The sequence below is a fragment of the Seriola aureovittata genome, chromosome 10 (assembly GCF_021018895.1).
Source record: "Seriola aureovittata isolate HTS-2021-v1 ecotype China chromosome 10, ASM2101889v1, whole genome shotgun sequence".
Taxonomy (NCBI): domain Eukaryota; kingdom Metazoa; phylum Chordata; class Actinopteri; order Carangiformes; family Carangidae; genus Seriola; species Seriola aureovittata.
Window position 1 is genome coordinate 5,724,434 of NC_079373.1, and position 25,058 is coordinate 5,749,491.

General features: G+C 40.5%; 2 protein-coding genes across 2 annotated transcripts; both read left to right on the top strand.

Moving 5' to 3' along the window:
* Window positions 1-791: 791 nt before the first annotated feature.
* snx33 (sorting nexin 33) lies at window positions 792-23,938 on the top strand. The gene is made up of 2 exons (XM_056387484.1): window positions 792-3,135; window positions 20,731-23,938. The coding sequence occupies exons 1-2, from the start codon at window positions 1,704-1,706 to the stop codon at window positions 20,982-20,984; spliced, it is 1,686 nt and encodes a 561-aa protein (XP_056243459.1). The 5' UTR covers window positions 792-1,703; the 3' UTR covers window positions 20,985-23,938.
* Window positions 8,811-11,608, top strand: LOC130176405 (piggyBac transposable element-derived protein 2-like). The gene is made up of 2 exons (XM_056387485.1): window positions 8,811-9,013; window positions 10,394-11,608. The coding sequence occupies exons 1-2, from the start codon at window positions 8,936-8,938 to the stop codon at window positions 11,135-11,137; spliced, it is 822 nt and encodes a 273-aa protein (XP_056243460.1). The 5' UTR covers window positions 8,811-8,935; the 3' UTR covers window positions 11,138-11,608.
* Window positions 23,939-25,058: the final 1,120 nt, after the last annotated feature.

Here is a 25,058-nt window from a genome sequence, read left to right on the forward strand (position 1 = left end):
ATGAATTCAGAATTTTACTTAGTAAAAAAGAATTTGCAATAAAATTTACTTAATGTATCAAAAATAAAAGTACTCATTATGCTTGTCCATACTATTGGATACTATAAGAAGTTAGTCTGAAAAGTAACTTGAACTGTTAAATAGATGTAGTGGAGTAAAAACTACAATATTTCCCTCTGAAATTTGGGGAGTGGAAGTAAAATGGAGCAAAAAAAGAAAATAAAGTACAAAATTGTACTTATGTAGTGAACATTTACTTGTCACCAGCGCATACTTACATTTCATCTAATTCTCTGTTTATGTTCGTCTTTGTTTGTTTTATCTTATTATCCTGTAACTGCACTCTGAACTACTTTCATATGAAATGGTGCTACAGTATACAAATTTCATTTCATGTTGAATATGATCATATTATGGCTATTTTAGGGAACATCTGTGGAGAATGTTAACCAAGTATAAGCTATTAAAGCGGTTTATTATATTGGAGGCTTCCACTAAAGAAATCACAGTTTGATTTACTGATAATTTGATGCAACTCCTACTTCTGCTATATGACCATGTTGATAATAGTTGTCATTATTATCATTATCATTACCATTAATATCATCCTCTCTATCTACTTAATGGTCAGCATCATCATCATCATCATTTGAAGCCTTATTATAGAAAGTGTCTCTTGGATGTTGAAGGCAGTGTTGTGGGTGATACTGCGTTTCTCCTGTTGGGGGCGGTGTTGAGCCAGTTCCTCCTCCGTCGAGGACTATAAAGGAGCTGATGAAAAAAAGGCGAACTTGCCTTCAATTGTCCAAGCCTCACGTCATGGAAAGAGTTACTTTGTTGCAGCGCGCACAGGAATAAACCTCAAGAAATAACACTGGCCCGTGATGTGTGTTGATGCTCAGTAGGAGCCGATTGTTTGGTCGCTGCCTCTGCTTTTCATTACGTTTAAAGGGTCGAGTGAAGATGCGCAGGAACCTGTTTACAAGGAAAACGCAGCAAGTTTGATTCTGAGGGAATGCGGAGCAGGCTCAAAATGCACAGGGATACCATTACTCATCCCTCTGTTTTTCTCCGCGCCGGGCCACTTTGTCTTGGAAATATTTGCATCAAGGATCTTTTGGAGGCTCCGTTATGAGAAACAAGTGTCCCAAGAGCGAACATCGCCAAGTTGCAGTCCAGTTTTTGAGGATTAAAACTACCGACGGTGTTTACGGAGGAGCTCTTTGAAGAAACCAGCTTTGTTTTTGAACCTGTTGAGTTTGTGATGCGAAATGAGGTAGAGACTCTCTCTGTTGTAAGGGAGTAAATGTGTTGTAGAGCATCTATAGCTTAAAGTTATTGTTAGATTTCCAAGCATAATAGATAATAAGACAATAGAGCCAAAGCCTCAATGGGCTGAGGATGCTAGTGGTCAGAGTAGGTATATTTTAGACTGAGTTTCGGCGGATAGAACTAATAGTGTTACACAACTGTTTACTTTTGCTGTGTTTCTTAAGTATCAGATCATTAAATTTACATAGGCCATCTTGTGCTGATGCACACCTGATCCAAAAGCTGCCATGTAATTTGAGATGAGTTTTAATATTACAGTGAGCTTGTGTCAGATGTTTCCCAGCATGCATCAAGACAGTAGCATCAATATAATATAGGCACTATGTGCATGTAGAATCAGCTGGTTTAGGACTTCCCACTGGAGTATCAAGATGTCAGTGAAAGCCAAAGCCATCTACACTTTTCTAAGTGAAAACAAAGAAGAGATCAGCATCCAGGAGAATGAGGAACTGGTTATCTTTGATGAGAACTCAGTGGACGGCTGGTTTCAGGGGGAGAACAGCCGGGGAGAGAGGGGTCTCTTCCCAGCGTCATATGTGGAAATTATTCGCACTCGCTCAAACTCTAATGTGACTGACTGCTCCATCAGCCCGGCAGGCTCTTTAGAAAAGGACTCCTCCTATTTCCCCTCATACCCAATCACCCCTCCCCATTTGCAGCAACCATATGATGACGATGAAGACGATGACTGGGACGACTGGGATGACAGGTCCACAGTGGTGGATGATTCTGACCACGCTAGGAGCCCGGGAGCCAATGGACATGCCCATCAGAGCCCATTATCCAACAACCCCAATGTGCACTACCGGCCCAAACCGCACATGGAGAGACAGGACAGCATCTCCAGCTCCAGGAAGGGCAGTATGGTGGGCAGGAACTTGAATCGATTTTCTAGCTTTGTCCGCTCAGGGGTGGAAGCATTTGTTCTGGGCGATGTACCCATGATGGCAAAAATAGCTGAGTCGTACACCATCGACATGGGTCCCTTGGGGCCCCGGTGGAAGGAGAACCCACAGCCTTTCTCCTGCTCCATTGAAGACCCCACAAAACAGACAAAGTTCAAGGGCATCAAGACCTACATTTCATACCGGGTCACGCCGAGCCACACAGGACGTCCTGTCTACAGGCGCTACAAACACTTTGACTGGCTATACAACCGCTTACTGCACAAGTTCACTGTGATCTCCGTGCCTCACCTGCCTGAGAAGCAGGCTACGGGGCGATTTGAGGAAGACTTCATCGAGAAGCGTAAGAGACGACTGATACTGTGGATGAACCACATGACCAGTCACCCAGTCCTCTCCCAGTACGAAGGCTTTGAGCACTTTCTGATGTGCGCTGACGACAAGCAGTGGAAACTGGGAAAGAGGCGGGCGGAGAAGGACGAGATGGTGGGCGCCCATTTCATGCTGACACTCCAGATCCCTAACGAGCACCAGGACCTTCAGGATGTAGAGGAGCGGGTCGACTCCTTCAAGGCCTTTGCTAAAAAAATGGATGACAGCGTGATGCAGCTCACACATGTTGCCTCAGAGCTGGTGCGTAAACACCTGGGTGGGTTCAGGAAGGAGTTCCAGCGGCTGGGAAATGCCTTCCAGTCTATCAGCCAGGCGTTCATGCTGGACCCTCCGCACAGCTCGGACGCCCTCAACAACGCCATCTCCCATACAGGCCGCACCTACGAGAACATTGGAGAGATGTTTGCAGAGCAACCTAAGTATGACCTCTTCCAAATGCTGGACAAGCTGTCGCTCTACCAAGGCCTGCTCGCCAACTTCCCCGACATCATTCATCTACAGAAAGGTAATGAGCTCTTCTACGAGTCGTTTTGATGTGCGAGAGGTTTCTCTGATGTCCTTATACAGTTTAACTCCATTTCCAGGAAATGGATAAATGTAATAATAGTAAAAGAAAACCCATAATTACCACAGGTGCTTGGATGCATCCTCAGCCTCCCATCAATTTTTCATTCCCGCATCGGCTTTCCATTTAAAATTACAAAATGATAGCTTAGTTTTCGCAGCCATCTGGCCATAGTGGGCTTTTCATGTCACACCAATTGAATTTATCAGAGGATATGTCTGTCTTGAAGCGAGAAGGCTCTTCGAGGGTTTAGCAGATTATCATTGAACCTAAACATTCAGACACAACCACCAATAACAACTTTGTAACAAGTGTGATTGTGTATCTGCTTGTTGTGCATCCAACAATTAAGAGAAGCAGCTACTACATTGGGAAACTGAAAAAGCTTCAGTGATAGTGAAAAATAACTTGCTAATGGGTGCAGACTAAGCATGTTTTGTTTCTCAATCTGGGCTATTTATTTTGCCATGGATGATAGATGAGGTCAGGTTTTGCCTCAAGCAATGTCCTGCTCCTTTCTTCACACACACACACACAAACACATACACACACTCACACACACACACACACACACACACACACACACACACACACACACACACACACACACACACACACACCATTTTACACACCAAAATAAAACATAGTGTGAGTATGTTTTTTGTGTCAGTCTGAATATTTCGGTTAGAGTGTTTGCCTGCAGCATCTGAGTTCATTTGCGCCACCGCCTTGACTCCCAACCACCCTGACACACACACACACACACACACACTACCACATTCTCTCACTTTAAGAAATACCTTCAAACATGTGTGAGGGGAAGGTAGAGAATTGACATCATTTATGTATCTCTTCCCTGGTGTTAACCCTATACTGATCATATTATAAATTACAAATCATTGAAGCCATAGGTACATAAGGTACTCCAATAGATAATCAGACCACTGTAATATTGATAAGATATTCAGTGTCCCTTAACAACATGCGTACAGTCCAAACTAAACCGTATGTATCAAGGAGCTTAGGTCTCACATTTTCATTGCACACGCTCTTATATTACTGATATTATACAAAGTGTGTTTTCTTAGACTGTCATTAGTAACTATTAACCTGACTAGTGATATAACAATATCGCCATTAATCTCACGTTTAGAATTGTGCGTTTTTGTTGTGGAGGTTCACCTTAGATTCCTTTGGTCTCTGTTCAAAATTTGATGAGACCAAGCGGCACAAGCTTTGTTGTGGTGGAATAATACAGCCAGCAGCCATGATTTGACAAGGACACCTGAGTATCATCGGCAGGGAGTGGTGTATGGACTGGGCAATCGGAATAAGTGGCATGTTATCAGGTTGCCTTAGCTATTGTGACCTTGGTCTTCCACAGTAGTTTGGTTTATTCTGTAGGTACAAACTGTAAGTAAATATCATTTGAGGCAATGAATCAATGGTAAATTGGAAGTTCAGCTTTTAGTAAACGTACAGTATCATAGTAGGATGTGACGTTGTAATCCTTGAAATTTCTGCTCCTTTTTATTGAGTTTGGTGACATCCGTGGTGCTGAACATTCCTGTAGTCTTTTAATCTGGCGGTTGTCTGAGACAACTTGTTAACTTGTTTAAATCATTATCCCTATTGTTTTGGTTGTGTGGCTAAGAAATACAAATGCCAATTACCCATTTTGTTATTCATGTGTGTGTGAAGTCATTAAATTTTCTCATACCTGCTGCCAGAAAGGTAAGATACATCTCCTCGTTTCCACCCAGCAGACTGTAGTTGTTCAGAGCAGCAGATCAAAGTTTCTGTGAAATAATAAAAAGTTCACTAATCACTATTTTTACATGAACTGACATAAGAATGTGAAAGGCACATTCATTATTTTGAAAATGCCACACATCATTACTGTCACCAGGTCATACAGGTCACTCTGGGCCCTGCAGTCACCACCACTTTTCTTCCTTTAAACCTTTCAGACCTCACATGTATACATACGTGGAAAAATAGAGCCACCGTTACTTTGCAAGAAGTGATTCAGCCTGTTTGCAATTATCAGTGGTCACATTTGTGAATGACAGCATAAATGTCATGCTCAACATTCACTGCTTACAGTATATTGGTGAGAACGTCTTGTGCACATGCACCACCACTCTCCTGTATTAGCATAATGGTGCTTAATCATTAACATAGTTGACCTGAAATCATAAAGCACGCTGTTATGTTGTAACGGGAACATTCCTGATTTGAATACTCTGCCACAGTCGTGTTTTTTACGGCTGATTTTCATAAAGCACATCGTGACGTATTAGTTCTGCTCACTCAGGTCTACAACTCGAGCGTTATCTGCTGTTAACCTTGTTACATTTTTGACCAACACAGCTATCAAACAAGTATCCATATCAGCTGATTGGAGTTAGTTCAGGAGGAAGGAAAGGGCTGCGACCAACCATGAGTAATGCTGCTGGTAGATGTTGTTATCTTCTTTAAGCAGCTGGTGCTCATTATCGCAGAGTTCATTTGTGATACAGTTCAGCTAGTTACATTTAGGTACTCCACCCAGGAATAAATGAGATAAACAAAGCCATCTGAATGATATTAATGGGTCAGTCCACCCATATCATTAAATATGAAGATTATTGATGAAACCCAGTGGTGTCAGGTCACGTGGATAGTTTCAGTTTCATGCAGAGCTTTTGAGATATCCGCCTCAGAAAATTGAATATTTAAATGCTTGGCACACCACAGAGAAAAATCCACTCACCTTCATTATACTGGGATGACTGAGGGGAATATCTTAAATCTTTGGCACAAGAAGTCAAAATATTTGCTTGGCTACATAGTTATGAGTCAAGAGTTATTGTGTGGTGCAGTGACTCTTACAAGTATAAAGTTCAACAGCCAAGCTTATGGAGGCTCATGTTAGCTAATGTTAGTAAACGCAAGCTGGATATTGCTTTGATGGAACTGATATTAATGAGTCAGTTTTCTGGCTTTATGACTCTTCTCTATTGTGCTAATGTTATACTATGTATGTGTCATCATTTACCTTTATCCTGTAAGTTTTACTTGTAGTAACAATGGCCACTGTCTATCAGAAAGGTACTTAAAGGGAACATTATCAAAACTCGGATAAAATGAAAAAAGGGAAAACACACAGGTATTTCAACGTGTTTTTGCGATCATGTTTGGCAAAAATGCTAATAACAGATTACAGAGGGATTATCTGTAACATCAAATAGTATTTGTTGAATAACCTTAATTATTTTATGGCAAATTCTGTCCACATACTTTTGTACATACAACAAAGACTGTTTTTGTTTTTGCAGCTTAGCTTAGCTTAACTATACTCTGTTCTTGGACTTGGAAAAGTAGGACTATGTATCTGTTTTGATTACAAGTTGGCAACTGACAACATTCTTTTGTTGTTTTTGTGATTCTGACTGAAATGCGTCTTTAGTAATGCGGATAGAAAGTTGTATTACTGAAAGTTGGCATCAAATTACAGGTCATTTGCAGTCTTGTTTACTTATTCTTTAATTAGATTGTTCCTTATTTAAAGGAGCTATTTGTAAGTTTTGCTATTGCTACATTTAGCGTTAGCTAATTACTGTTAGCATTAACAGCTGTTTGCTTACCAGTCTAGAAGAATCGCCACGAGTTCAGCATCAAACTTCATTCCTTTATTCTCATAGAGCTGTCTCCAGAAGTGGAAAGCAATTCTAGTGGTAACTCTTGTCTCTCACTTCTATTGGAGTTAGCATGCTAACCAGCTAACCCCAACCTGTCTTGTCACTTTCAGATAGCGACTCACTGTAGCCTCCAATCCGCCCTGCAGTAATAGCGCTGCTCAGAGGGAGTATTATAACCTTTTGCATTAAAAAGACTGGTGAGAATTAAAGGAACAATTCAACATTTTAGGAAATATATTTATTTACTTTCTTGCTGAGAGTTAGATGAGATGATCAATAACACTTTCATGTCTATAAGGTAAATATGAACCAGCAGCTAAGAGACGGTTAGTTTAGCTTAGCATAAAGAGTGGAAGCCGGGGAAAACAACTAGTCTTTGTCCAAGGGCAACAAAATCTGCCTACCAGCACCTCTAACGCTCAGTAATTATCACATTAAACGTTGTTTATTTAAACCCTAAAAAATGAAGTGTATGAATGATAACATGATATGTTCTGTGCCAAACAGTTTATATGTTTTGCTGTACAAGAGAAGGTTGCGCAGCAGTGTTTTTGTTCAGACAGAATCCGTTTCCCTCTGCTGAGTCTTCCCTGCCGGTCCAGATAACTCCCCTTGATGTGTCTTGTGTTCTGCTGAACCAGATACAGCTGTGGCAACACTCAGAACACACAGAACTGAGGTCAACCTTTTCCGGTGCGCTCCTCCTCCTCTTCATCTCCTCATTGCTTTTTTCCTGTCTAACTTTCCCCTTCACTGAGGTCTATAGACGCTGTTTTTAACCGTGATCCTGGTGAGCATGTGATCTGCAGGAATGTTAACTGTCTTTGAGATGCTGTGGTGGGCAGCTAGTGACTGCATGTGGCCTTGATGAAATGGCTTTAGGGAGGAGAAGGTTTTGGGTAATGTCAAGAAAAATGTCAGGGTGTGCTCCTTAAATCCTTTCGCCCCATTTTCTCTCTTTTGGCTTTAACTCAACAGATATTCTTTATTGGTCTCTGCTGTTTCTCAATCTGCAAATCAGTCTGTCACTAAGGCTTCACCTCTGCTTTGTTACAGGCTCTTCACGTCTGTCTGCTTCCTTTCATCTTTTTCCCTCCTGTTTCCCCCCAAAGACATCCCTATCAGAATTGTCTGTCTGGGCTGCTGCCCTGGTTTCAATAACAGAGAAAGTAAATCTAGTCTGGTCCAGAGGGTTGGACTCCAAACAGTGCATTGCAGTGCTTTGAACCTCTGCCAAAACTAATACCATAGTTGGACCTTGATCTCGTTTGAATACAATTGAAAGTCTTGATCTGAAGGGTTAACTATGTTGCACTGTGATCGAATAAAGGTGCTCTGGGGCTTTTGTTTGAAAGGCAGATGTGAGCACTGCCAGCTACAACCGCGCTGCCTGTTACAATTACTTGTTTGTTGGTAATCCTGGTCTCTGAAACTTACTGCGCTGTCCCCTGTTCAATCAATAGTGCTTATTTTGAATTACTTTAGTTACTAGTTAAAGGAGCCATCCTGGTCTTGTATCAATATGGACTTAAATAGCAAGTGTGAAAGTAAGGATTCATTGACAACAACTGTAACTGCTATGGTAGATTTTGTACCTGGAAACAGCTGATGCACTAATCTGAGACCAAACCACCTCTCGAAGTTTTGCATAATGACATGACATGGGAACACAATACAGTGAAACTGACCCGCCCCATGGTGTCAGTCTGATCTGGTCTGATCACTTTTTAAAGATGAAATCTGAGGCGTTGGCTCTGCACGAAGTCTGGACCTGCATCCACTGTGGCCCCAGATGACATGCTGAGGAAAGCAAGGCAACAGTGATTGTTAGATTATTGTGGACAAACCAAAACAATGTTGAATTTGTCCATTAACCCTTTCACGCATAGTGGTCACTACAGTGGACAGCTATTCAAAAGCTGTTTTCTTGAATATGCATGGGTTTAGATCGCCAGGTTGCATATCAGCCACTACAGTGGACTCTTGTGAGTCATCCCATACACTGCCACCCATTGGCCAACTGTGTTTAGTGCAACATTTTTTTTGTCAAAACCAAGATGGCCGACAAAGTAGCAGGAATGTCAAGCAGCTCAGGAATATCAGCTAAAAGCTTCTACAGTAGGAGACCCTGGCAGGTAAAAAAAATATGACAACATCAAGTAACATCTTAGGAGTAATATAATTGTTAAAATTTCCAATGATTGATTTTACATTGGGTGGAAATTACGTTTAATCACCCGTCCAATAAATTGGACATCATGCATTGCTGGCTATTTTTCAACTAGAATTCATACTATTACTGCAGCTTTGTTGTGCTTGAAAAAGCTTCATCTGCTTTAACTTTTTGGTTGTAAATCAATTGATTTAAGTAATCAGAATGCAACTTGAAAGTATTAAAAAAATAAATAATCAAAAATAATTTTTTGTGCAGATTGTCCCATTATGTGAGTAACAGTTAGTGTCTTTATGTGTTGTAGAGCTGTGCAGAGAGTGCTAGAAAGGCCTATAGGACAGTGGAGCAAATACCATCTGAGTCAAGTGAGGAAGATGCTAGTGACAGTGATGATGAATGGCTGCCAGACAAAGCATCAGCAAATGCTAGGATTAGTGACAGTGGAGATGAGGATGCAGAGGGAGATGAGGATGCAGAGGGAGATGAGGATGCAGAGGGAGATGAGGATGCAGAGGGAGATGAAGTTGCAGAAGGAGATGAGGTTGCTGAGGTTGAGCCACCTGTCAGAGTTCAAGCACAGAAAAAAAGCAGAAACATCTGGAAAATGAAAGACAACCAGTTTGAGGGAGACTTGCCTCCTTTTTTAGGAGAGTGGAAACTGAATGTTGAGGGAACAGAAGCAATAGATTTCTTTATGCATCTATTTCCCGAAGATCTGATCGATGACATAGTACAAAATTCAAACCTGTATGCATTCCAAAACGGAAAAGAAAATATGGCCTTGACAACAAAAGAAATGAAGACATTTCTAGGGATGAATATGGCCATGTCATACATCAGATACCCAAGATCAAGAATGTACTGGTCATCAGAGGAAGGGCTTCGTCTTGATTTGATAGCAAATGCCATGCCAGTGAACAGATTTGAGCAGATTCTGAGGTTCATTCACTTTGTTGATAATTCCTCACAGGAGCCAGGAAATGCTGATAGGCTGTTCAAAATCAGACCAGTGTTAAATGCACTTCAGAAAACCTTCCTTTCAGCAGTCAGTCCTGAAGAAATGCAATCGATTGACGAGCAAATGATTCCCTTCAAGGGCCGCTTGTCTCTCAAGCAGTACATCCCAAAAAAACCCAAACCCTGGGGTTTGAAAGTATGGGTGAGAGCAGGGTCCTCTGGATATGTGTACAGATTTGAAGTGTATCAGGGAGTAGCTGGACGTGGTCCAGTCAGTGCATTGGGAATGGCTCCAGATGTAGTCATGCGCCTCTGTGATGACATACAGCAGAAGAATCACAAGGTGTTTTTTGACAACTTATTTTGCACCATTCCCCTCATTCAGGCATTGCAACAACAGGGCACCTATGGCACTGGCACATGCAGAAAGAACAGGCTCCAGGGAGCACAGCTGAAACTAAAGGATGAAAAGCAACTCCGAACGGAAGGAAGAGGAGCTTGCTCTGTTGTCACCAATGCTGAAAACATCACTGTCACACGTTGGTTAGACAGTTCAGTGATCCACATGGCCTCTTCCTGTGCTGGCCAGTCCCCATCAGATTTGGCCCAGAGATGGAGCAAGAAAGAAAAAGAGATGCTTAACGTCCCAAGGCCTTTTGCTGTGAAGCTGTACAATCAGCACATGGGAGGAGTAGATCTCATGGATCAACTTGTCGCGATGTACCCCCACCGACGCAAAAACAAACGGTGGTACATGAGAGTGTTCTTTCACTTCTTGGATGTAACCACTGTGAATGCCTGGCACCTCTACAGAATGTCTGGATTGGAAAACAAGAATCTTCTGCATTTCAAGGCATCTGTAGCTCGTGCGCTGATAAATGCAGGTTCCATCCAGACACAGAGAAGAGGAAGACCCAGTACCACCCCACCTCCTTTGAAGCGCAGAGCAGTGTCCAAGCCGGCCCCTGAGATCAGGTTTGGCCCTGGAAGCCACTGGCCTCTGCTCACAGAAGCAAAAAATGCAAACAGATGCCATGATGCCGCCTGCACACGGAAAACCAAGTACATCTGCATGCACTGTCTAGTGGCTTTGTGCCCTGGGTGCTTTGCCAATTTTCATAGCAGATAGACTTGGTGAAGCGATGTACCAGTCAGTCAAACTGAAGTGACTGTACTGCTGAATTACATCTGGAAAAAAAGTTGATGGACAATGTTGTTCTGTTACGTTTATGGAAAAGGTTCATGGAAAAAATGGTTCAACGTTTTTGCATTACATTGAAGTTTTAAAAAAAAGGTTAAATTTAATGCAATTAAAATTACAATATGTTAAAACATGTGAACAGGCATTAAACATATATATTATTTTATGTTTTTTTACATAATATATCATTTTATTCACTGGTTTGATGTTATGGATAATAACACTGTTGAAAACTCAAACGCATGCAGGCCACCTGAGTGGACATGTGAAAATCTCTGTGAAAAAAGTGTGTTTTGAAAAAATTAAGTTATATTTTGTTTTTTCATGCCTAAAGAAGAATAAAAACACTTGAGAAAAAAATCCAGACTGAGGATATCATAATTCATGCATGAAAGGGTTAAAATGAAAAGGCCACTCTGGAATAAATGCAGTTTAAAATCCTGAACTTTAAGGTTACAAATGAAAATTTATGAGAAATGATCTGTGGTAATCCGTGGAGCATTTTTCTTAAATAAAATGCACCAGGCTGAAGCTGTTTTTGTCTCTTATTTGGCTGGCTATCAAAAGTGCAGTGCTTGTCTTTATGCCCCTTTAGCTGTTGCTGATAGTGGGATAAAACCTGTGATCCAGATCAGAGCGGAGCATTATTCGGTTTGAGAATGAGCTTGCTCCCTTGGGACGCCTCCAGCACGCCAGCCAGACTTTTAATCTGGACAAGAGGTTAGTTGTCCTCCATATGGCAGCACATTACAAAACCACATGTAGGCTCTATCAGCTTGAAGGAGAAGATGTTTTGTTGCCAGTTCTGAGGAAACACTTGATGCCAAATGCCCCCTTCATCTGCACCAATAACAGGGAGTTTTGTTGTATTTTTGTGTTTTGTCTGAACAGTTTTTCAATACTATGTATTTATTTATTTTCCAAGAGCTGGCCGGGAGCACATGGCGTGTTTATATGATCTGACAAACATGGTACAGATTAACATTCCATACACGGGTTACAACACACGAGAAAATACCACATTGTCAGCAGGTACACAAGCTGCGATCTGTGGAACCAGGCTAATGAAAGCCTGCTCTGGGTTTCAGGAGTGTGCAGTGGCCCAGTTATGGCTCCTTTTCAGTGTTGATTGTATGTTATTTTGTTGGCTATGGTCCCCTCAGCTGACTGACGGTGGTGACTTTGGAGAGCAAATGTTTGCTCACTCATAAATCTTGACAAAGACTCGGCCCTCATCTTCACGCACACTGTCTATCCACATGCTTCTGCATTCCTGTCTGTGTTGGCCTGGTGCACTGCTGTTTCACACTGAAGGAGATCACAGATGTCTCGAAGAGCTCGGTTTTTTACCACCGTCGCCTCCGTCCTCCTCTCGAAAAAACCAAAACACCTTTTTTTGGCATTAGACTGAAAAAGTAATAAAGAAAGAGAGGACGCTAAAAAACATTATGAAATCAGTTTCATAGCTACTCCACATGATTGTTTTTTAATATTCTGTCCCACTTGTGTGTAAAAGAAATTAGACACCTTTCACCTTTCAGTGCACGATGCAGTTTAATACAACACCGCCAAACTACTGTGACCTTAATTACAAGTTAAGTTGAACACCTCTCTGTCATTGTGTCAACAAAAACTGAGCCATGTAGTTCACAAAGATTCTGTAACACTTGAGTATTGAGGATAGCGTACTGGCCCAGCTGATCTCTCACATACTGTATTAGTCTGTAGCTATGAAGGCCCTGTCCTCATTCATTTCAGTGAGACTACTGCATTGGCACACTGATCAACAACATTGTCAAGGTGCCAGTGTTAGCCAAAGGTTCAACTAGTGTCCCTTGGCCAACTCTAAATTAGCTTAGCCAAGTTGAACTTTGCCAATCAAGCGTGAGAAGGGGCACTGGTAGATTACTTTGTAACATGACTACTATTTGTTATCGAGACAGGGGATGAAAAGATTGTCAATGTGAAAACTTCAGATTTTTTAAAAATCCTTTCTCAATGTTTTTGTGTCTGATAATCCTTTAAACTCCTGGATCTGTAGACTTCCTGGACTGTATTTCATCCCCTCACCAATACATGTGGCAACACCAACACCACCCTTTTTGTAAATCTACACTATTGTAAGTAAGTTATAATAAGTTTTTCATATTAACAATAGATTAAATAAATATGTGTTATGTGCAAAGGGTCACTTGTTGTGACCGTAACGACTTTGTAGAGTAATGTTATTTTAGATGTGCTTTCAGCTTGCTCCGCTGTTCCCAGCTGCAACAATGCAAAACGCACTGAATGCAGCATAAATGTATTGCTATTTTTAGCAGCCTAAAAGCCAGTCTGAAAGTATGACAGGGCTGCTCAATAGTTTGTACTTTCACCCCACAGCTGGAGCAGACCAGACCAGCGGGGGGTTTTCTGTGAGTCGTTTGAATGATCTTCCTCTGTCTGCGTGGGCTTCCTCCTTTGCACTGTCCAAAGAAATGCAGGCTAGGATAACTGGAAACCTTGAATTGCTTGTATGTGTCCGTCTATATGCTCTTCTCCTGTGATAGAATTTAATGGATGCACAGCTTGTTTGCTTGACTCTCCAAGTGCTGGCATTTTCCATGAAGGACTGGAAAATAGAAGTAATTGCCATGAAAATTTGTTCATGTTTTGATCAGTTCATTCTTTGGCACCACTTTCACCAGTTACCTCACAGATGAATTGTTGTTTTGGCTCCTTTGGTTCCTACCTCCAGTGCAGCTAATGTAGTGCAAAACTAAAACTTCACCGTCTTTGTTTCTCTGTCTCTCCCTGACAGAAATAAAGATTTAACTGTCAGAAGGCCTCTGGGTGTTCACCAGTTGTAGTTGCTGTCATGGCAACACTGACGTGAGCCTTGTGGTTGGCATGGGGATGTCATCCGCCAGAGGAGAGCATTGTTTACAGCACAGTCTCTAGTCTTATTGTGTCATGTTGTTGTGTGAGCATCACTAAGCAATCGCAGAAGTTAGGATGATGGAAAATCCAAGTATTTAATTTGGTAAGATTTGTCAGTTGAGGTTGGATTTGAATTCAGTTGTGTCAAAGGCAACTCTGATTTAAACTCTGATTTGTCACAGGAACATCCTCCACTTTTTAAAAAAATGTTGTGCTGCCTCCTCAGGCCATTGCAACACTTCCGATTAGACAAATGTTACAAGGCAAAAACTGATGAAATAATAACAAAAGAGCTGTCACTATTATATAACACTGCTATTAATGTAATGTTTGACACAGAACAGAAAGCCTTGACCTGAAGGAATTTCAGCACATCACAACTCACAACTCTCACAAAGTGAGACAAGAGTCTTACTAAAGTCATACTAATAAGCTACACAAAGGATTATATTTATTTTTTTTGCTTTGTGTGATGACATAACTGATTTTTTAAATGTCTGAACTTTTGCCAGAGTTTGAAAAAGCCAACTCAAATCTCATAATAAAAGCTGATCATTTTGTTCCAAATGTCAGCTGGAAATTCCAAATATTTTCATCCATATCTGGTCCAATATTTGATTTAACTGTGACAACACCCTTTTTTTTATATAAATGCAGGAAACCTGAGCTGAAAGGAGATGAAATAAAATCATTGCAAGATAAACACAGGGCTATTACGAGTGATAATGAATTACACATCCCTTCAAGATCAGTGTTCTTGCATATTCCCGCTGATAAACAAATACATCATGAAGGCAACGTGTCTGACACGAGTGTGGATTTATAACACCATCTGTGTAAATGCGAAATATATAATGGTTTTAGATTAGATTCTTTACACGCATAAAAAAAAAAGAACATCTGTTGAACATCTCTTTGCATGGCTTCAATTAAGAGATTTAATTTGAGGTTTGGAGCTATTGCGAGCTTTATGTCTTATTTCTGTTGCAGTCAGGGTCAAAAATGTAGTGGATGAGCGCGAGGGAGGATGGAGCGTGCAGAGGAAGTTGCCTGATCACAGATTGAACATTTCTGGTAACTAATTCCCCATGCAGCCTAGAAGAGGGTGGTTCTGTTTTGAACATTCCTCATCCCTGAAGTCATTAAAAATAAAAGAGTAAAAATGATCCTTGAAGATAAATGGACAAAGGATATTTGAGATGGCAAAAATTGCCTGTGAGCACATTCCAGGTCAGGACATAGACTTCAGCTGTGTCTCTATCTGTGTATCTGATTGGCTGCTGTAAACACTATTACTGTTAGCTTACTCAGCAGTGGAGGTTTTTTATGTTTGTGTATCCTTAAGGCTTTTAAGGCCCACTTTAAACACTGGCAGATATTGCAAAGTCCCTTTGACCCTGTCATGCATTCTTGCAAGCTGTGTCTCAGTTTTTCTTTCTCTTCTCTTCTCTTCTGTCGAAAGCTTCCCTCTCCTTCTCTGCTGCACGCTTTTCCCCTTTCCTTTCCACACCTCCTCTGGTTCTCTCCACACCTCTATTAAGCTTAAATGTCACTACCTAGATCTGTCTTTTCATTGTAGACCAAAGGCAAATCAATTCATTTAAATGGAATCACCTCAATTAGTGGTTTCGCTGGCAGGGAAGAAGTAAATAAAGTAAAGTTCAAAATATCAAAGTTCTCCAAAGTTTGACACGCAAAATTTGTGGTGTCTTTAGTGCTGTTCTTTGAGGGAACAAGAACCCGGAGAGTCCAAAATGGAGGAAGCTATAGTAGCTTATTAGCTGTGTTGCTCCATCCACTTTTGTTTGTCAAAGTATGAACTCCTTGACAAACGAGGAATGATTTGATGACAGTTAATTTGTCTTTTAAATGAACGGTGAGCGTATCTCGTCCCATTAGCGAGTGAGCTCACTAGCCTAACTGATAATGCTAGTTAGCAAGCTAGCTGATGTGGAATGCTTTCCCCCTTTTCATTAACTCTATTGCATGAAATGATACATGGTACAGTCATGAGAGAATGAGAATAAAATGTCAGGGGGTGTAAACGGCTCAATACAAAGCATATAGACTAGTGCTAGCATGTTTCTGACTTGCTAGCTCGTTCACCAACTGCTGCTAAGATGTGTCGATTCATTTTTGCTTGCCATTTTGAGTTTTTTGGTGCGACTGGGCCTGAAGACCTCAGTGAAGGAAACATCCTTTCTAACTTATGATGCAGTATTTTAAGAGTGGTTTTTTTTTTGTTTGTTTTTGTTTTTTGTATTTTGCTGTTTTCATTCACATTTTTGAGAGATCAACAAAAAACAAATATCTCATCGGTTCACTGCGGTGCTTGACACAGACGTCAGACACACTCACTCACACACTCACACACTTACACACTCACAGCTTTCTACCAATGGCCAGTGTTTTGTGGTGACAAGCTCTGTTTGTCCTCAGTGGGAGAATGTTTCTGTTTACTAGTCTGTCCGATGTGAATAACACCCACTAATCTTCCTCAGTCACGCCATTTCCTCCTGTGTTTGAATTCCCAGGTTTATTTTACAGTACACTGATGAGTCATTCTGATTACACAAATTCAGAAAGGAATATTACACAAAGTTTTCTTGTCAAAGTAATAAACCATTAAACTAGTTTAAGGTTTCCAGACAGTATTTTTACTTAGACTGTATTCTTGTATTGTAATGCACATGAGTAATGGCTGTTTGAGTAAGTTGGTTCACCAAACCATGGCACGTTTATCTTGGATTTGAAAATGTCATCCTATAACCTGCCAAATATTTTCCCCTTTTACTTTGCAAGAGAGAAATTTCGCCCCGTTCCAAGTCTTGAAGGAAAAATGGGGGTGTTTTGTGGTTGCACGGCAGCAGTGAAGTCATTACATATTAGTGGCTATGCTTTCACATATTAGCCCAACACTGTTTCACTCCTCAAACTCAATCACCTCGAGACGACTGTGAAACAATAAGCAATCGTTTGCTTAATTACAGATTTTATTCAACTTGAACTCTAAAGGGAAAAATTTGAAAGACAATATCTTGATTTGTAATGATGGGGTCAATTTATTTTATTCCAAATAGCAGTTACCTAATGTCTTTGTTTTGGAAATCATTATAGCCAGGAGAAGTTAAAAGGCTAATTACTTACTAATTACACAACCGTGGTCTTTAATACTATAAGAGCCAAGTAAATGTGCTTGTTTTCTTCTGGCCCAGTGTATACCCAGTTCCATGACCCGTTTCTGACCCATATACAGCATGATTGTCAGATGCTACTTCCACATCTAGCCCTATTCTGGTGCACATACACAAAATCTTCCAGCTGTCAGCCAGTAACAGCCTGAATCTGACCAGATGTGGAAGTATATGGGCCAGACTCGAGCTGAGGACCCAGGCATATGTTGGGCCAGAAGTTTCATTTTGCCATCTCATGGCCTAAAGACACTTGTTACAGTACGATCTCATGACAAACAGCTAAGACTAGCAGTTCAGTTCATCTTCCTATCAGCCCATGTTATTGTGATCGATTACATACACATTGTAGGGGTCAACAGAGGTATACAAACTAGCCTCAACTAAAAAGTCTCAACTCCACTCCATTTTAGGATCAAGAGGAGTGATTAAATAAACTGTGACTGGAAACTACAGCCCCAGATGAGAATGAATTAAAATTAGACACACTTGTCCTAAAACTGCTGTGTGCTAATTATTGGACCTTAAAAGAATCTGCAGTCTGCGGAGAAAAATAAGGCTGGATTTACTTAAAAGGGACTCAGACATTAACACTGCATACATCAATCTAAGTACATGAAGGAGCACGTACTGTAAACAAAGTATCAGGAGGGACTTCCGTTCGACTTCCAAACAAACAGAGAATATACAGTATGTTGTGTTAGAGAAGAAGTGCTGCACATCCTGAATTTGTCCTGCGGTGACCTCTGGCTCAGGGAGGTCTGTGGGAATGGGGAATTTAGCAGATGCCGTTTAGCAGAGTTCATTCTCCCAGAGGGCTGCGGTCATAGTCAATCTTGACCGTCCTCATTCTTTTTCTCTCTGTCTCATACTCAAACATACTGTATGAACTAGGCGGAGTATCTGCAGGTCTTGAAAAGTCAACAAGAAAAACTGAAATCAGCTCCTTCAAAATAAAAGGCCTTGGAAGGTATTAAAAAGTGTTAAATTTAATTCTGTATGCGATTGCAGGCTGGTGGGAAATGTTACACACATATAAACTGAAAGTGGGATGGTTGCAACAGTGGACTGTGTTCACAGGAGGCTGTTAAATCCTTGTTGGAGGAGTTTCAGACCTATGGTAACACTGTCATTACTGCAAGGGAGCTCACTGCCTTCGAATGGGCAAGTGCTGATTTAAGCAAAACCTTAAATTGACTCTCCTCTCCTCTCCTCTCCTCTCCTCTCCTCTCCTCTCCTCTCCTCTCCTCTCCTCTCCTCTCCCACTATCACCTCCTACCTACTTCTTAATCCCCTGTAGAGTACTAATATCTACCCAGGACAGACCCATGAAGCTCTCACATGTGAGCCATAAAACATGCGGTAGTCAGTCTGGTTGGGCAAGATAAACAAATCTGGTGACTTTCCAGACCACTGGCCATGTATCATAGAGCCATGTATTTTTAACCCAAGGAAAAAGGAGTTTTGTGTCAAGTAAGAAAGCAGATTTGCATCAACTGAACCAAAATTTTAAAGAAAGGACTAGTTTTAGAAGAGTAGGAAACCTAAACAGCCTCGCTTTGTATTCTGTCACACTTTATCATCTTGTAACTTGTGTTTTGTGGCCTCAATAGTCAAATTTTGTGTCACATCTAGCTACAAAGAAGACTGCTGTAAGCTTCTTTTCTGATGAGATTTTGCATTAGCTGATCCAAAAACGATGGACCCCCCAACCCCCCCTGCCCCCCAATTATTCCCCTCCTCTCCATACACATGCATACAAGCACGAGCGCTTTCCCTTTATGTTCCACAGACATGCTATCTGGTGATGCACATTCTCCTCTCATGTGGAAAACAGAATACATGAATGTAGGTCAGCGCCACAGACTGTAGTCCATACGCCTCCTCTCTGGAACAGATTGGAAGTGCTGTTCATGCTTTCCCAGACTTCTGCCAGGAATTCCGTACAAAATCCAGGGCGGCATGAACTCACAGATACAGCTAACGGATAAGACCTGTACGCTGCAGCACATGTATTAAGGACAGAACAACTAGCTTGTCCAAACTAGTCCTGCTAGTTAGATTATCTGCATAATGTCTGACTGAAACCTGCAGTGCTTCCTGGTTTTGAGCTCAGGTTGCATAAGATTGAGTCTGATTCACTAATCTGATGGGAATTGCGATGTGGCGACATACCATCGGGCCGCCATGTTCATGCAATTGGAAAATTACGTCATGCCAGTCTGGGTGAATGTGGTTACAACTTGTCCTCATCTCACTGAAACTAGACGTTTGGTATGCAGTGAAACAAAAAGTAATTGTGTGGCGTGTTCCCTGCTCTTCCTATAAAGTGTACAGCTTTACAGTAGTTAATTTCTGGGGGAAGAGTTACGACGTTGGTTGTTCCTGCGGAGCTCCACTGAGAGGATATTGGCATTACGTTACTGTGGCAGTTTTTGTCTTTCATATAGCATATGATTCTGTGATACAGACCCACCCAAAGAGCAATAAAAACCTGACACTGTTGTTTTAGACTATATTTAACTGTATTTATCCCAACTTTGGTTTTACAGCTTTTCTCTGACTTTATACATCAGTGGTCATCGCTAACATCTTATTGGGGTGTACCCTGAGTTTTTACATTGTCTTAAAATAGTGAATGTTGGGTTGACTGTGACATTAATCGGTAAAAAAAAACCCCAAAAACGTAATTTCTCATTGACCACTAGTGGCATCCAGCTATTCACATCGTTTTGGTTTTATTTGTCCAGTTTATCGGTCTGTTTTTGATTCACATCTTATAACCCCAAAACAATGGAGCTGCTTGGAATTTGTATGTGGTGCATAAAAAAATCATAAATTGACATTCAAAAAATTAAAAAGCAATCATCTGCCAGAAAAGTGTCCCTGTTGCTCAGGATAATCCCTTGGACACTTCATCTGTTTACAGTGTGTTCTGTGAATTATCCAGAGCCAACAGTACATAATGTTTCTGTGAAGATTTATTAAATGTAGTTTTTTAATGCAGTGAGCAGCTAAAACAAAATTCACCTGCATTGTACAAGCTTAGAGGGAGAAATACCCCTCAAAGTGTGACGTAAAACCCAAACTCTCTACATGGGTAGATACGATCATGTGTAAGTGATGAAAGATATTTTTGTTTTATTTGGTTGGAGGCAGAAACCTCAGATGGATATCTCAAAAACTGGGCAAGTAAAACCAAAACAACCTGTATCACATACCACAGAGATAAATGATAACGTATGTATTGTTTCGTGATTTGGGTGAACTGGCCCTTTAACTAGTTTTCAGTTTGACTTCTAACCAGTCTCAGTTTGTGCAAACACATTTTACCATAAAATGACATTGCTGCTTTGTGTTTACATCATTACAGTTTGAATATAATTTAATATGGTTTTTGTCTGAACCCAGGTGCCTTTGCCAAGGTGAAAGAGAGCCAGCGGATGACTGACGAAGGGAAGATGGACCAGGATGAGGCCGACGGCATTAGGAAACGCTGCCGGACGGTTGGGTTTGCCCTCCAGGCAGAGATGAGCCACTTCCATCAGCAGCGAGAGGTGGACTTCAAAGACATGATGCAGGCCTACCTCACGGAGCAGATAGCCTTTTACCAACGCGTTGTTCAGCAACTAGAGCGCACCCTGCGCATGTACGACTGTCTGTGAAGACACCGAACCGCTGCCCAGTTCAAGATGCCAAAAAACACACGGAGGCGAAGGAGAGGAGTCTTGACTCTGTTATCAAGGCGTTTTGTGTCGGTCATATTTGGTTCAGTTGGAAAAGACTGGAAAATGAGGCAGTAGATACTGGAAGACATACAAAGCCAGTCATTCTTTCACCTTGATGGATTCAAAGTCATATTTTTGTCTACTGTACCTTTTTTTCTGAAATACACATCACATAGGCAATGTCACAGCGTATTGTTTATTTTACATAATTTAAGGTGTTTGTAACATTAAAATAAGAATATAGGTTTCAAATTCATAGTGGATCCATAGTTGATTGTTCCATAGTGTAACACATGAAAGCCATGAAACGGGTTTTATTTTGAAATTGTCCCCTTCTCTCCAACATCTTGCACTTTGGCTTCTGATTCAACTGATGTTTTTTTTTTTAATTCAGCATTTTAGGATTTTATCAAAATCACTTTTATCAAAATACAAAAAAAAAAAGTATTTCTGTTAAAACAACTGTAAAATATGGTAAAGGGGAATTTCACCATCGCCTCCTCTTTTTCATGTTAAGGGCTCAACTTGCTCAGGTGTTCACTGCTTTATTTCACTTACTTCTCTCATGTTATGTCTTAATACAAGTCCCAGAGGCCTGTCTAAACCTTGCAACATGTTAATGACACCATGTAATTCAGTTTCATTTTCTTACTTTTTTCATGAAGTAAGTGCCTTTAAGGATCTGAAGCATTCTGATTGAGTATTTGTAAATGGACCGTTTGTCTGTAGCGTGGGTTTATCGGGTGAATTGTTGTTGGAATGAGTCTTATGTTTGGAGACGAGTTTGCACATGTTTTTATATACTGGTGGGTCATAGTGTGTGTGTGGGTGTGTTTATGTGAAGTGAATGAAATGAGTCAACAACTGTGCTGATCAATTCCCTTTGCCATGGTGAAAAACAAACAATTCTATCATTTCTGTAGCAGATTTATCTAACCATATCATATGAAAAATAGTCCTTTTTATTTTAAGTGCATTAACTGGTTGTGTCAGGAAGAATATCAATTTGACATTTCAGCCTTTGTATTAGATCATTTAATTCACAATAGAGCAAATTCTTCCTTTTACCAGAGCTTTGTGTTTTCATGTATTCAAAGTAAACCAAATTATATCATTCACAATATCTGTATCACATTGCAATAATAACAAAGACAATTTTTGAAAAATATGCCTATTCGCTTTTTTGCATGAAGTTAGTGAAAGGATTGATATCACTCTCATTTATGTTTGTTAAGTATGAAGCTACAGCTAGTAGATAGTTAGCTTAGCATGAAGACCAGAAACAGTGGGAAACAGCTAGCCTCTGTCCAAACTTAACAAACACATACCAGCACCTCTACAGCTCGCTAATTAACACGTTATCTCTCATCTGTTAAATCTGTCCGAAAACCAAAGTGTAAAACAATTTGAGGTTTTACAGAGAGTTATGTCACTGCGTACATTCAAGAAATAGTCCCACACATAACTTGGGTTTTTGTGCAGACTAACAACAAACAAGGCATGTTTTGTTACCTTTAGGCGTAGCTAGGCTGTTTCCCCCTTTTTATGCTAAGCTAGGCTAACCAGCTGCTGGCTGGACCCTTTAAATTTATCCTGCACAGATGAGTGTGGTATCAGTCTTCTCTGACTCAAAGTGAACATTCATATTTCCTCAAATGTCCTTTTAATAATGATCAATTTACCATATTGCTTTTTTCTCATGTAGACGTGTCACTTTCTATATTTTGCTGAGAAATTTAGTTTTAAATGTTATCACAGTTTGTCAATGCTAATTTTTTCACATCAGATGAGATTTGCGTGACCGGCAGGATTGGAGTCCCACTCCTCTCCGTCTGACTGAGTGTTCACTACTAAATAAGAGCTGTTCCAGTAACATTACTCACCCTGTTTAACAAGAGAAAAATTCTCATGGAAACTTGTGGTGTAGACGAGACTATCTTTAGCGTCGTATTGACCTTTGAGGTGTATGTGGAGTCTGCGTTATATGCATTACCTCAGGAAGTGTAGGGAATGTATTCACGAGCTGGACTCCTTTTTTTTTTGGTTGTTTTTTTTTTTCTTTTCAAGCAACTTCCAGTGTTTATTTGTCAGTTGTGAGACACTGATTGTTCATTTTGATGGAAGAGGGGTTGATCAGTGGTACAGTACATTTGGGTGTGGAATGAAAAGTGAAATGAAAATGAATTTTGTGAAATCTCTTCCTGGTGTTTTTGAGTTTCACAGTTTGAAGTTGGAACCTTATTATGGTTCTTTTATAACGAAGAAGTGCTGATTCAGAGTGCAGGTTTCTCAGTAAACAAATGGTCTGTGTGTCTGTGTGTGTGTGTGCATGACTCAGATATGAGTGTTGTCTCAGTGACTGGTGCTGCTCAGTCCACATCTGCAGCCTTTAACTCTTTGCTGTCTAAATGTGCCGTTGTTTATGTTTGTTTTTGAGCAAACCTCTGCTTTTCATACGTCAGCATTTTTTTTTCGGTCAGCATTTGCACTCATTGCAGTTTCTCCAAGACCAAAGAAGTCGGACATTTTCCATACCGAGCTTCCTTTTTTTAAAACTCTGTTTGATGTTGTAACATTAGATTTGTTCTCTGGTTTTATAATTGAATCTGGAAACTGTGAAGAGAGCATTCGGAAAAAAAACATTCCCCAACCAGGTTTCATAATGACACTTGCCTCTCATGTTCCAAAGCTGCATGATAAGTTAAATGCCAGGCATTTCACACAGGTGACTGTTTCTCAACATGGATGTGTGACCTGGTGATTTGCAGGAGCGCTATGCTTTAGTTTCAGTCTCTGATGGTGATGAACAGATGGTGATTTTCAGTAAGTAATTTGTCACTTGATTTAAGGGAAGGGGACCTAAGAAATCTTAATAAAAATAATGATGGTGATTTCTCTCTCTGTCTTTGTCATCTTTGTGGGTCTGAAATATCAATCGGAAATCATTTAAAAAGCAGTGGATAATACAACAATGTGTGTTTCCTTCCATGGACTAGTCAAGTGCTCTCTTTTTGAGCACTCGAAGTATATACAATAATCCATACAAGCCTCCCCATAGATGTATATATATATATGTTTTCACTCAAAGTTCACTTATTGTCATATTCTACTGTTTTTTTCTACCCCTACTCAGTACATCAGGGAATTTGTGAACAGGATGTAATGACACACACAAACAGTTTGTCCTGAATATAACCAAAACAAGGACAGCCAGGAGCTGTTATACACATTGCTTTGTATGTGTAAACACACTGACACGGTGATGTAATTTCAAAATGAATGAAAAACAAAGAAATGTGTGCGCATCTTGCCAGAAGTCTGAAAAGAGAACCTCAAACCTTTGGATGAGTAATCATTCTGCTAAATTTTATCTGTGTTTTTTCTTTTTCTTTAGCCATGCTAGTGCTGTGGCTCAGTGGATGTCAGTGCCTGTCTACAGGTGGCTCGATGAGTCCACCACTTTGCTCCAGACTGAAATATCCCAACAACTGATGGATGGATCACCATGAAATTTTGAACAGACATTTATTTTCTAGTCAAGGTGAATCCTACTGACTTTAGCAATCCCTTAAATCTTCCTCTAGTGCCTCCATGAGATTGACATTTTTTGTATAATGTGAAATATCTTTAATGAATTAATTGGAGGGAGTCAAAATTTCCCACGGCATTCCCACCAGTGTCAGCTGTACTTGCTGTGTTTGATGGGAGTGCACCGCAACGCTAGCAAAACTTTAATGAGCTTTTTCTGACATTGGAAATTTGTCTGTGACTGTGAAAAGTCATTTGGCATGACGGTGGCATAAGACAGTGATCATGATAAACATTATACCTGCTAAAAATCACCATGTTAGCTCTGTCGCTTCGAGCATGTTAGCTGACATTAGCATTTAGCTCATAGCAGGGCTGTGCCAAAGTAGAGCTTCACAGAGTTGCTAGCATGGCTGTAGACTCTCGGATCTTTTTTTCTTCAAGTATAGTTATTTAATCTTATGAGACAGCATATATCAGTTA

Excerpts from the sequence above, each read along its gene's own strand:
- snx33 (XM_056387484.1), top strand. The coding sequence starts at position 1,704 with ATGTCAGTGAAAGCCAAAGCCATCTACACTTTTCTAAGTGAAAACAAA. Across the intron at positions 3,136-20,730 it reads CATCATTCATCTACAGAAAG|GTGCCTTTGCCAAGGTGAAA; the intron begins GTAATGAGCTCT and ends GTCTGAACCCAG.
- LOC130176405 (XM_056387485.1), top strand. The coding sequence starts at position 8,936 with ATGGCCGACAAAGTAGCAGGAATGTCAAGCAGCTCAGGAATATCAGCT. Across the intron at positions 9,014-10,393 it reads ACAGTAGGAGACCCTGGCAG|GCATTGCAACAACAGGGCAC; the intron begins GTAAAAAAAATA and ends CCCCTCATTCAG.